Source organism: Mobula hypostoma, chromosome 11, assembly GCF_963921235.1.
Source record: "Mobula hypostoma chromosome 11, sMobHyp1.1, whole genome shotgun sequence".
In the NCBI taxonomy this organism is placed as follows: domain Eukaryota; kingdom Metazoa; phylum Chordata; class Chondrichthyes; order Myliobatiformes; family Myliobatidae; genus Mobula; species Mobula hypostoma.
This window is the reverse complement of record NC_086107.1, coordinates 95245944-95258363: the sequence shown is the minus strand read 5'-3', so window position 1 is coordinate 95258363 and position 12420 is coordinate 95245944. Positions and strand designations below refer to the sequence as shown.

General features: G+C 47.1%; 1 protein-coding gene across 2 annotated transcripts in view; it reads left to right on the top strand.

Moving 5' to 3' along the window:
* Nucleotides 1–12420, top strand: part of srrm2 (serine/arginine repetitive matrix 2) — a 31995-nt gene that overhangs the window by 7896 nt on the left and 11679 nt on the right. For both annotated transcript variants that reach the window (XM_063062570.1, XM_063062569.1), the window contains 7 exons: nt 4563–4828; nt 5342–5443; nt 6197–6364; nt 6949–7026; nt 8431–8493; nt 11790–11825; nt 12363–12413. In XM_063062570.1, the coding sequence (XP_062918640.1) occupies nt 4590–4828; nt 5342–5443; nt 6197–6364; nt 6949–7026; nt 8431–8493; nt 11790–11825; nt 12363–12413 (737 nt within the window). In that variant the 5' untranslated portion in view covers nt 4563–4589. The remainder of the gene's footprint in view (nt 1–4562; nt 4829–5341; nt 5444–6196; nt 6365–6948; nt 7027–8430; nt 8494–11789; nt 11826–12362; nt 12414–12420) is intronic.

Here is a 12420-nt window from a genome sequence, read left to right as displayed (position 1 = left end):
ATTCCGAACATCGAATCACCAAGATTGATCAGATATTATTGAAGCCCTGGGAGATTTTAAAAAACATTCAACAGCTGATGTATTAAGTTTTCAAACTTATAAATGCACCAGATAAACCATGCAATATTTCACATCGATTCCCAATTAAGTGCTTTCTAAGTATCTAATTTAACAGCAGCTTTATCATGATGTTTAAAGTGTGAACTTCCCAAAGTTTTATCTTTAATATCAATCATGCTTCGTGTTTTAAATAGCAGTTCTTCAAGAGCAGGATATAATCACATCTGCAGTGTCAAATTAAAAATCCACTTATTAGTACTGAAGTTTATAATGTTGAAGCATTAAAGTCCAGTTTATAATATCAGCATGTTGCAGTTGGTTTTATAGGGTTAATTCAGCTTGTCAGGGTTTAAAGCTGGGTCCAAGGTGTGGGTTAAAGTTGGGTTTGGGACATTGAAGATTAAAGTTAGGTTTTACGATATTGGAGGTTAAAGTTTGCATATGGCCATATACATGCAGGTGCAATGAAAAATTTCCAGCAGCCTCAAAGGCACAGACCATCAGATAAACAGCATTCACAATAAAAGAATAAAAATGAATTATATACAATGTTCAAAATCGGGTTTATTATCACTCAGATATATCACAAAATTTGTTCTGTAGGAGTAGTACAGTGTAAGTTGTAAAATTAGCATGAGTAGCAAAAATTAATCAGGAAATAAATGTAAGAGCTAGTGTAGGTGAGTGGTTGAAATCTAATGGTGCAGGAGGGGAGCATTAAAGTCAGGTTTACAATATCGGAGCATTAAAGCTGGGTTCACCATCTCGGAGTATTAAAGTTGCATTCACAATATCGCAATAACGTTATAACTTCAACACTGTAATTATTAGGCCATAATGACTTTAACCATGGCGGTTATATCTGTATAGTTGGGCAAATAGTGGTCACGACCCCGGAGACAATGATTTAGGGTGAACGAACCAAAAGGGAGGAAGAACCAGCAAATGGTTTGGAAAAGGACTGTGCTCCTGGAGACAATTGACACATTTTCAGTTACTCCGATGAGAAAAGAGCTTACTGCAGCTCTCAAAGGGGAGAACAGAGCAGTATATGACTTTTCAACAGATCTAGCACAGATTTGACTGGTGGAATGGCCTCCTTACCTGCTGTAGTTTCTCTGTGAATGGTTTTCAGGGAAACAATCAATGGTCTCGAGTTACAGAAAGTTGTGTTGTTCCTTGAAAACAGCAAGCTTGGGTTGCTGTCTCTAGAGCAGTGGATGGTCAGGGGAGACCTGATAGAGGTTTATAAGATTTCAAGAGGTACAGATAGAGTAGACGGTCGGTATCTTTCTTCCCCAGGGTTCTGATGTCTAATGTTAGAGAATATGCAGTTAAGCTGAGAGGGATCTTCTTCAAAGGAGATGTGCGAGGCAAATTTTTTCACACGAAGTGGTGGGTGACTGAAATGCATTGTGACGGGTGGTGATAGGGTCAAATATGATAGACGTCTTTAAGAGACTCTCAGACAGGCACAGGGAATGGAGGGGTATGGACACTGTAGAAGGAATTAGTTTTGTTAAGCATTTAATCTCTAATTTGTTTGACATGATACATGGGTTGAAGGGCCTGTTCCTGCCTTGTAATGTTCTGTTTTCTTTAAAATTATCATCTTTAAAGTTTTAGTTCCATTTATAAATAGATAACCCAAGAAAGATTACCTGCAAAAGGATTGTATTGTTGGTGGCAAAGAGGGATGGTTTTGCTTAGGCTGTGAAGTTCTCTGTAATTTCAGTGATTCAGAATGAAACTCGCTGATGGAAATCTCTCTGTTTCCGTTTATTTCCAACTATCAAATACTACTTGGGATCAAGTACCCGTTTTAGCCCGGGGACTGCAAGTATTGAAGCTAGGAAGTCATGCTGCATCTCCCTGACAGATGTTAGCATGGTACCCAGGGTGCACAGAAGACATGCTTGTCTTCTTCATTGGTCGAGGCATTGAGCATAAACGTTAGGAAGTCATATGGAGCTGTATAAAACTTTGGTCATGCCACACTTGGAGTATTGTGTGTAGTTCTGGTCCCCCTCCACAGGAAGGGTGTGGAGCAGCTTTAGAGAGGGTGCAGAAGAGGTTTACCGAGATGCTGCCTGGATTGGAGAGCATGTGCTACAAGGAGAGGTTAGGCAAACTTGGGTTGTTTTCTGTGGAGCGGCAAAGGCTGAGGGGAGATCTGATAGAGGTTTACAACGTTAATCTTCCTTGACAAACCTATTACAATTTTTTGAGGAAATTACCAGTAGGCTAGACAAGGGAGATGCAGTGGATGTTGTATATTTGGATTTTCAGAAGGCCTTTGACAAGGTGCCACACATGAGGCTACTTAACAAGATAAGAGCCCATGGAATTACGGGAAAGTTACATACGTGGATAGAGCGTTGGCTGATTGGCAGGAAACAGAGAGTGGGAATAAAGGGATCCTATTCTGGTTGGCTGCCGGTTACCAGTGGTGTTCCGCAGGGATCAGTGTTGGGGCCGCTTCTTTTTACATTGTACATCAACGATTTAGATTATGGAATAGATGGCTTTGTGGCTAAGTTTGCTGACGATACGAAGGTAGGTGGAGGGGCCGGTAATGCTGAGGAAACGGAGAGTCTGCAGAGAGACTTGGATAGATTGGAAGAATGGGCAGAGAAGTGGCAAATGAAGTACAATGTTGGAAAGTGTATGGTTATGCACTTTGGCAGAAAAAATAAACGGGCAGACTATTATTTAAACGGGGAAAGAATTCAAAGTTCTGAGATGCAACGGGACTTGGGAGTCATCGTACAGGATACCCTTAAAGTTAACCTCCAGGTTGAGTCAGTAGTGAAGAAGGCGAATGCAATGTTGGCATTCATTTCTAGAGGAATAGACTATAGGAGCAGGGATGTGATGTTGAGGCTCTATAAGGCGCTGGTGAGACCTCACTTGGAGTACTGTGGGCAGTTTTGGTCTCCTTATTTAAGAAAGGATGTGCTGACGTTGGAGAGGGTACAGAGAAGATTCACTAGAATGATTCTGGGAATTAGAGGGTTAACATATGTGGAACGTTTGTCCGCTCTTGGACTGTATTCCTTGGAGTTTAGAAGAATGAGGGGAGACCTCATAGAAACATTTCGAATGTTAAAAGGCATGGACAGAGTGGATGTGGCAAAGTTGTTTCCCATGATGGGGGAGTCTAGTATGAGAGGGCATGACTTAAGGATTGAAGGGCGCCCTTTCAGAACAGAAATGCGAAGAAATTTTTTTAGTCAGAGGGTGGTGAATCTATGGAATTCGTTGCCACGGGCAGCAGTGGAGGCCAAGGCATTGGGTGTATTTAAGGCAGAGATTGATAGGTATCTGAGTAGCCAGGGCATCAAAGGTTATGGTGAGAAGGCAGGGGAGTGGGACTAAATAGGAGAAAATGGATCAGCTTATGATAAAATGGCGGAGTAGACTCGATGGGCCGAATGAACTACTTCTGCTACTTTGTCTTATGGTCTTATGGTTATGAGAGACATGGAACACAGGTATAGGCACTTCAGCCCCAAAATGTCTGCTGAGCTGGTAATCTCTTCTGCCTACACATGTCCACATCCCTCTGTTCCCTGCATATGCATGTGCCTGTTTAAGACCCACTTAAACACCTCTATCACACGTGCTTCCATCATCACCCTGGTGGCACATTCCAGGCATCCATTGCCCTCTGGGGAAAAAAAATCTTGCTCTGTATGTCTCGGGTGAACTTACCCCCCTCACTTTAAATACATGTCCTCTGGGAGAAGACAGTTAAACCCTGGATGGTGGTGGTGGCGGGGGGGGGGAGAAGACAGTTAAACCCTGGGGTGGGTGGGGAGATACCGGCTGTCTACTCTATCTGTGCCTCTCATGATCTTATACACCTCTATCAGGCCTATCACAATTCAGCCTCTACACTCCAGAGAAAATAATGCATGTTTGTCCAGCCTCTCCCTATAGCTCATGCCCTCTAATCCAGGCGGCATCCTGGTGAATGTCTTCTGCACCCTCTCCAAAGCCCTCCACAGCCTTCCTGTAACAGGGTGACGAGATGCAGTACTTCAGATTCAGCCCAAGCGTGGTCTTATAAACATGGATGTGAGAGCATGTAGAGTGAATAGTCCTTTTCCCCGGGGTAGAAAGTTTAAATTGAACTGGGAAAATATTCAGAGGAGATGTGCGGGGCAAGATGTTTTATATAGCGAGTGCTGGGTGCCTGGAATGTGTAGCCAGGGGTGGTGGTAGAGGCAGATACAGTAGAGGCATTTAAGAGACTGTTAGAAAGCAACGGGCAGGGATTGGAGGAATATGGATCACGTACAGGGAGATAGGTTGAGCTGAATTGGCATTGTAGTTGGCTCAGACAAGATGGGCTGAAGGGCCAGTAAGACTGCTGAAATGATTAACTGAGCTCTCTTACCCCCTTCGCTCTCTCTCTCCTCTTTCTCATTGTCCCCTCTCCCTCCCCCTCCCCCTTCCTCATCCTGCTCTCCCTCCTTCCCTCCCCATGGCTGGAACAGTGACTGGCAAAACCCCCAGCAGCCACCATGTACAACGGGATCGGACTGCCCACCCCGCGGGGCAGTGGCACCAATGGCTATGTGCAGCGGAACCTGTCGGCGGTGCGTCAGCGGCGGGAGAAGGCAGACCACCGCTCACCGGAGGAGCTGCAGCGACTAGAGAACAGCCTTGTCCGCAAGCCCAACCAGGACATCCTCGACCATGAGCGCAAGCGCCGTGTGGAGCTCCGCTGTATAGAGCTCGAGGACATGATGGAGGAGCAGGGGTAGGAATCTGACAGGATTCCTGGGCTGTGGGAGGCAACGGGGAGGGGTGGGGCCCCAATGGAGTGTGGACAGTTGAGTGAATGGGAAAGGAAGGGGTCCCTTTGAGAGTGTGGACAGTTGAGTGAATGGGAAAGGAAGGGGTCCCATTGGAAGTGTGGATGTTGGGTGTGAATGGGAAAGGAAGGGGTCCCATTGGAAGTGTGGATGTTGGGTGTGAATGGGAAAGGAAGGGGTCCCTTTGGGAGTGTGGACTGTTGAGTGAATGGGAAAGGAAGGGGTCCCTTTGGAAGTGTGGATGTTGGGTGTGAATGGGAAAGGGGTGGTGTCATTAGGAATGAATGAGAAAGGGTGGGGTACATTAGGAATGAATGGGAAGGGGTGGTGTCCGTCATGAATGAACGGGAGGAGGTGGAGTTCATCAGGAATGAACGAGAAGGATTGGGTGCTTTGGAAATGAACGGGAATGGGTAATCATCTCTCCTCACAACACTCCCTGTGCTGTGCTGTTTCAGGTATTCCCTTGAGGAAATCCAGCAAAAAGTGGCCACGTTTCGGCAGATGCTGGTAGAGAAAGATTGTGGTCAGGGGAAGGAGGACCCAAAACAGCGGACAACGTGAGTGGGTTTTCCTGTCCTGTACCTACCCTCCTTGCTGAGATCCCCCACCTTCCTCGTGCTCCTCCACTCCATTGCACCCCCTGTCACTTACCGAGCTACCTTGTTGTCCCACAGACAGGCCAGTCATGGAGCAGTACAGCACAGGAATGGACCTGTCTGATCTTCTGCCTTGTCCCATTTACCTGCACAAAGGCCATAGCATTTCTCAACACTGGAACATATCCCTCAAAACATTCGTGTCTTACACTGAACCAGACTTCTCAAATGTTATCAAGCCAACATTCACCACTTGCACCGGCAACTGGTTCCACACTTGCACCACCCTCTGAATGCAAAAGTTCCCCCTCAAATTCCACTTAAATATGTCACCATTCACCCTGCGCTTAGTTCTTGTCTCACCCAGCCTGAGGAGAATGCACGCATTCACCTTCTTTATACCCCTCAGTTTTGTATACCCTTCTCCCTGCCCCCCACCCCACAGAATGAGCGACCCACCATCAAATTCCCCCCCCGCCTCCACCCACAGAGCAAGTGACCTACCACCTGATCCCCCTCTTCCCCACCCACAGGGTGAGTGTCCTACATCTGATCCCGCTCTCCCCACACCCACAGGGTGAGTGACCCAACAGCTGATAGCTCTCTCCCCACCCACAGGGTGAGTGTCCTACATCTGATCCCGCTCTCCCCACACCCACAGGGTGAGTGACCCAACCGCTGATAGCTCTCTCCCTCCCTGACCCCCACTCACAGGGTGAATGAAACACACCAGCTGGCCGAGGCAAACGAGAAGAAGAATGAGAGGCTCCGGGCCGCCTTTGGCATCAGCGACGCCTACGTAGATGGAAGCTCCTTTGACCCCCGGCGTCGAGGCCAGGGTACCGAGGCTCCCCCTGACTCTCAGCAACAGAAGCAACATGGGTAAGTGAGGTTGAGATTGGGTGGGTGGGAGGATTGGGACCTCCGACTCTGGTCAGTCCCTCTCCTCTCAGCCACGGGCTTTGGGTTGTTGGCTTCAGGCAACTCTGAGTTAAGTTCTTGTTGACTGCAACCTCAAGGGTGTGTCTAGGAGCTGGGTATGGCTGTAAACCCCAAACACAGCCAGGGCTCTGGGTAGGGCTCCCCTGAGGGACCAGGCCCAGTGACAGATCCTGAAAGCTCTTCGTCCCACTTCCCCAGGCTCTGTGCCCAGGAAAGAGCTCGAACCTCTGGATCTGGCTTCTCCTGCCCCCCCACCACCACCACCTGAGGTCCCATCCAGCAATGTGATGGTGCAGGCAGGATGCCCTCCTTAGCTTGCAGTTCTGGTGACGATGAGGTCCTGGAACAACTCCCCCAACCCCCCCAATCCATCTCACCAACCTAAGGGAGGCTACACACTGCATGGGTTGTAATTCAGACTTTGCCCTGTCTTACTGTGACTGTTTATTCCCCTTTATCCCTCACCCTCTCTCCCCCCATTCTCCCTCCCCCTTCCTCTCTCACTGTCTCCCCCTCCTCTGCAGCTTCGTCCGGGACCCCAGCCGGTCCCGTTCCCCCTCTCCCAAGCGGAAAAAGCGAAAGAAGGGAGGAAGCCGTGGACGGTGAGTCTGAACCAGCGCGGTCGCACCCATCCCACCATCCCTCCCTTCATCCCATGCCGCCAGCCCTTCGTCCCGTGATCGAAGCCCCCACCACTTGTGTCTGCCAGCCCATCCGTCACTCCATTTGCCATTCCTCAGCCCCCCTTATCCCTTGTGGGCAAAAGGAATAGGTGGTATTAGCTATGTTATGTTGTACCAGTCTGTGTTAATCCAGGCATCATCCTGGTGAACCACATCTGTACCGTCTCCAAAGCCTACACACCCATCCTGTAATGCAGTGGTCCCCAACAACCGGGCCATGAGGAAACGATATTATTTGGCGATATGAAACAATATGAGTCAGCTGCACCTTTCCTCATTCCCTGTCACGCACTGTTGAACTTGAAATAACCTACCAAATCATACCAAATAACACATGAAACCTAAAATAACACTAACACATAGTGAAAGCAGGAAAGATATGATAAATACAGAGCCTATATAAAGTAGAAATAATGTATGTACAGTGTAGTTTCATTTAACAGAATCAGGAAGATTAAGCCAAAACCAATTTGTAGGAAAAAAATCGGCACGTACACACATGCGCACACAGGTGCCCGCGCAAAGCTTCATGGTCATGGTAGTCTTTCTCGGGGGTAAACACAAGTGTCCCGTATTTGACTGCTACTTTTGTCCCTTATTTGGGAGTGAGAAAGTTGGCAACCCTACTTGAACATCCCCCCCGTCGGCTGGTCCGCAAGAATGTTGTGAATATTAAACTGGTACGCAGTGCAGTAAAGGTTGGGGACCCCTGCTGTAATGGGGTGACCAGAATAGAATGCAGTACCTCAGTTTTATGGAGTTGCAATGTGTCTTCCTGACATTACTGTCTCTCTCTATCTCTCTCTTTCTCTCCCCTTTCAGACATCCCACATTCTTTGTTTTAAAAAAACTTGTCCTGCACATCTCCTTTGAACTTACCCCCTCTCACCTTGAATGCTTGCTCTCTTGCATTTGACATTTCAACCCTGAAGGGAAAATATACTGCCTGTCTACTCTATCTGTGCCTGTCATAATCTTATAAACCTTTATCAGATCTCCCCTCAGCTTCCGCCACTCCAGGGAAAGCAACCCAAGTTTGTCCCACCTCTCTGTATAGCTCATGCCCTCTAATCCAGGCAGCATCCTGTTGAATCTCTTCTGCACCCTCTCCAAAACCCCTACACCCTTCCTGTGACAGGATGACCCGAACTGCACATGATACTCCCCAGTGCAGTCTGACCAAATCAGGGATTCTCTCCCCATTGTTTCCCAACCAAATTCGATCCCCACCCACCCTCTCCCGTGCTGATCCCACTCCCTGCATGCGAGGGTTCACGGGGGTCTGATGATGTAACCAGGTTGATGTATGTTTTTGGGGCCCAGGTCTTCCAGCGTGACCACACGGTCCAAGGAAAAGAAGAAGAAAAGCTCAAAGAAGAAGAGCAGGTATATCAGAATCTGTTGCCCCCACACACGCACACCACACTCCCCTCAGCACAACCCTCAACCCATCCCCACATCAGACATCCCCCTCAGTCTGCAGGATATTGCAGCGTGGCTGGGGGGATGGGGAGAATGTGACGGACATCACAGTGTGTACTGGGGAAGTATTCCTGCTCCTTTCTCCTTGGTTTCTGTCGCCCCATCCCACTGGGCAGATGGGCAAACAGGGAAGCTGCTGAGGAATGCAGCTGCTCAGAGAAACCCCACGAGTTATGTCCCAGGGCTGCTGCTCAGTGTTGAATCCTCCTTGGAGACACATGATAAAATAGACTGAAATTGACGTGGTTTCCTAAAGGGGAAATCTTGCCTGACAGATCTGTTGGCATTCTTTAAGTAAATAACAGGCAGGATAGACAAAGGAGAGTCAGTGGATGTTGTTTATTTGGATTTTCAGAAGGCCTTTGATAAGGGCCTGCTTAGCAAGATAAAAGCTCATGTTACAGTGGCATGCAAAAGTTTGGGCACCCCTGGTCAAAATTTCTGTTACTGTGAATAGCTAAGCGAGTAAAAGATGAACTGATTTCCAAAAGGGATAAAGTTAAAGATGATATATTTCTTTAATATTTTAAGCAAGATTACTTTTTTATTTCCATCTTTTACAGTTTCAAAATAACAAAAAAGGAAAAGGGCCCGAAGCAAAAGTTTGGGCACCCTGCATGGTCAGTACTTAGTAACACCCCCTTTGGCAAGTATCACAGCTTGTAAATGCTTTCTGTAGCCAGCTAAGAGTCTTTCAATTCTTGTTTGGGGGATTTTTGCCCATTTTTCCTTGCAAAAGGCTTCTAGTTCTGTGAGATTCTTGGGCTGTCTTGCATGCACTGCTTTTTTGAGGTCTATCCACAGATTTTCGATAATGTTTAGGTTGGGGGACTGTGAGGGCCATGGCAAAACCTTCAGCTTGCGCCCCTTCAGGTAGTCCATTGTGGATTTTGAGGTGTGTTTAGGATCATTATCCTATTGTAGAAGCCATCCTCTTTTCATCTTCAGCTTTTTTACAGACGGCATGATGTTTGCTTCCAGAATTTGCTGGTATTTAATTGAATGCATTCTTCCCTCTACCAGTGAAATGTTCCCCGTGCCACTGGCTGCAACACAAGCCCAAAGCATGATCAATCCACCCCTGTGCTTAACAGTCGGAGAGGAGTTCTTTTCATGAAAATCTGCACCTTTTTTTCTCCAAACATACCTTTGCTCATTGCAGCCAAAAAGTTCTATTTTAACTTCCATCAGTCCACAGGACTTGTTTTCAGAAGGCATCAGGCTTGTTTAGATGTTCCTTTGCAAACTTCTGATGCTGAAATTTGTGGTGAGGATGCAGGAAAAGTTTTCTTCTGATGACTCTTCCATGAAGATCATATTTGTTTAGTGTCGCTGCACAGTAGAACAGTACACCACCACTCCAGAGTCTGCTAAATCTTCCTGAAGGTCTTTTGCAGTCAAACGGGGGTTTTGATTTTCCTTCCTTGCAATCCTACGAGCAGTTCTCTGGGAAAGTTTTCTTGGTCTTCCAGACCTCAACTTGACCTCCACCATTCTTGTTAACTGCCATTTCGTAGTTACATTATGAACTGAGGAAACGGCTACCTGAAAACGGTTTGCTATCTTCTTATAGCCTTCTCCTGCTTTGTGGGCATCGTTTATTTTAATTTTCAGAGTGCTTGGCAGCTGCTTAGAGGAGCCCATGGCAGCTTATTGTTGGGACGAGATTTGAGGAGTCAGGGTATTTATAGAGCTTTGAAATTTGCATCACTTGGCCTTTCCTAACGATGACTGTGAACAAGCCATAGCCCTAACAAGCTAATTAAGGTCTGAGACCTTGGTAAAAGTTATCTGAGAGCTCAAATCTCTTGGGGTGGCCAAACTTTTGCATGGTGCTCTTTTCCTTTTTTTCACTCTAAAATTGTACGGAACAAAAGTAATACACTAATCTTGCTTAAAATGTTGAAAAGAATGTTTCACCTTTAACTTTATGACTTTTGGAGATCAGTTCATCTTCTACTCACTTAACTATTCACAGTAACAGAAATTTTGACCAGGGGTGTATTACTGGAAAGATACATGGGTTGAAGATTGGCTGACTGGCAGGAGGGAAAGAGTGGGAACAAAGGAGCCTTTTTTGGTTGTCTACCGGTGACTAATGGTGTTCTGCAAGGTGTTGGGACTACTTCTTTTCACCTTGTATGTCAGTGATTTGGATGATAGGTGGAGGAGTAGGCGGCGTTGAGGAAGCAGGGAGTCTGCAGAAGGAATTGGACATACTGTTAGGAGAGTGGACAAAGAAGTGGCAGATGGAATACATTGTACGAAAGCCTGTGGCTATGCACTTTGGTAGAAGGAATAAAGACATAAACCATTTTCTAAACAGGGAGCAAATTCAAAAATCAGAGGTGCAAAGGGACTTGGGGGTCTTCTTGCTGGATTCCCTAAAGGTTAACTTGCAAGTTGAGCCGGGGTATGGAAGGCAGTTTTGAGAGGACTACAACAGTGGTCCTCAACCTCCAGGCTGCGGACTAATACTGATCCGCGAAGAATGCAGTGTTACAGCAGTAGCCGGGACGCACCCAGCACATCTTTAAGAAAAAAGCCGAAATAAACAAGCTAATTAATTAGGTGCTGCCCGGCGCGTAAATGTCGGCCCAGATCAGGGGCGACGCAATCAGCAACCTGGAGGTTGGGGACCACTGGACTACAATATAAAAACAAGGATGGAATATTGAGATTTTGGTCAGACCGCATGGAGTATTGTGAGTATTGTTAGCCCCTTACCTAAGAAAGGATATGCTGGCATTAGAGAGGGTCCAGAGAAGGTTCAGAAAAATTATCCTGGGAATGAAAAGGGTTAAGGTATGAGGAGCATTTGATGGTCTGGGACTGTACTCGCTAGAGTTTAGAAGGAGAAGGAGGTGATCTCACAGAAACCTGTCAAATATAGAGTGGAGAGAGAGAGAATGTTTCTTACAGTGGGGGAGTCTAGGACCGGGGGAACACCTCAGAATACAAGGATGTCCCTTTAGAACAGAGATGAGGAGGAATTTCTTCAGCCAGAGGGTGGTGAATCTGTGGAATTCTTTGTCACAGACAGCTGGAGGCCAAGTCATTGGGTATATTTAAAGCAGAGTTTGATAGACTAGCAAGAGTGCCAAAGGTTATGGGGAGAAGCAGGAGAATGGGGTTGAGAGGGTCAGTAAACCAGCCATGATTTCTACTCCTATGTCTTACGGTCTTTCTTCTCTCCCCAGGTCACAGTCGAAGTCGAAAAGTAAGAAGAAGCACAGGTGAGAGTTGCCTCTCAGAGGGACATGGCGAGGGAGCTCAGCTGTCTGTCCCTGTGTGTGTGTGTGTCTCCACGTCTCTGTGCATTTTGTGTGTGTGTGTGTGCCTATGTCGCTACATCCATGAGTCTGTGTGTGTCTCTGTTTGCGTGTGTGTTTTTGTGTCCCCCCCTCATACATGTCTCTGTATACCTATGTGGAGTTTGCACATTCTCCCTGTGACCCTGTGGGATTCCTCTGGGTGCTCCGCAGTTCCCTCCTGCATCCCAGGTTCAGTGTGGGGCAGGGGAGGGAGGTGAGTGGGAAGGAATGGATCATTGAGCTAGAACAGCCTGAGATGGGCCGGATGGCTAAGTGAGAAACAGAGGAAAAAGAGCCTATCAGCCTCGAATTTTCTCTGTGTGAGTGTGAACCTGCTGGGAATATTCTTGGGAATTCCTGAAATACTTGACAGTGAAGATGGAGTCAGGGTGAAGAGCAATAGATCACCCTGCCCTTACCCTGCCTCACTGCTCGAAACTCTCTCCTTCTGCTCCACAGGTCCAGCAGCCCCAAGAGCAAGCGAGGGGCAAAGGAGAAGAGGAGAAAGAGGTGAGGT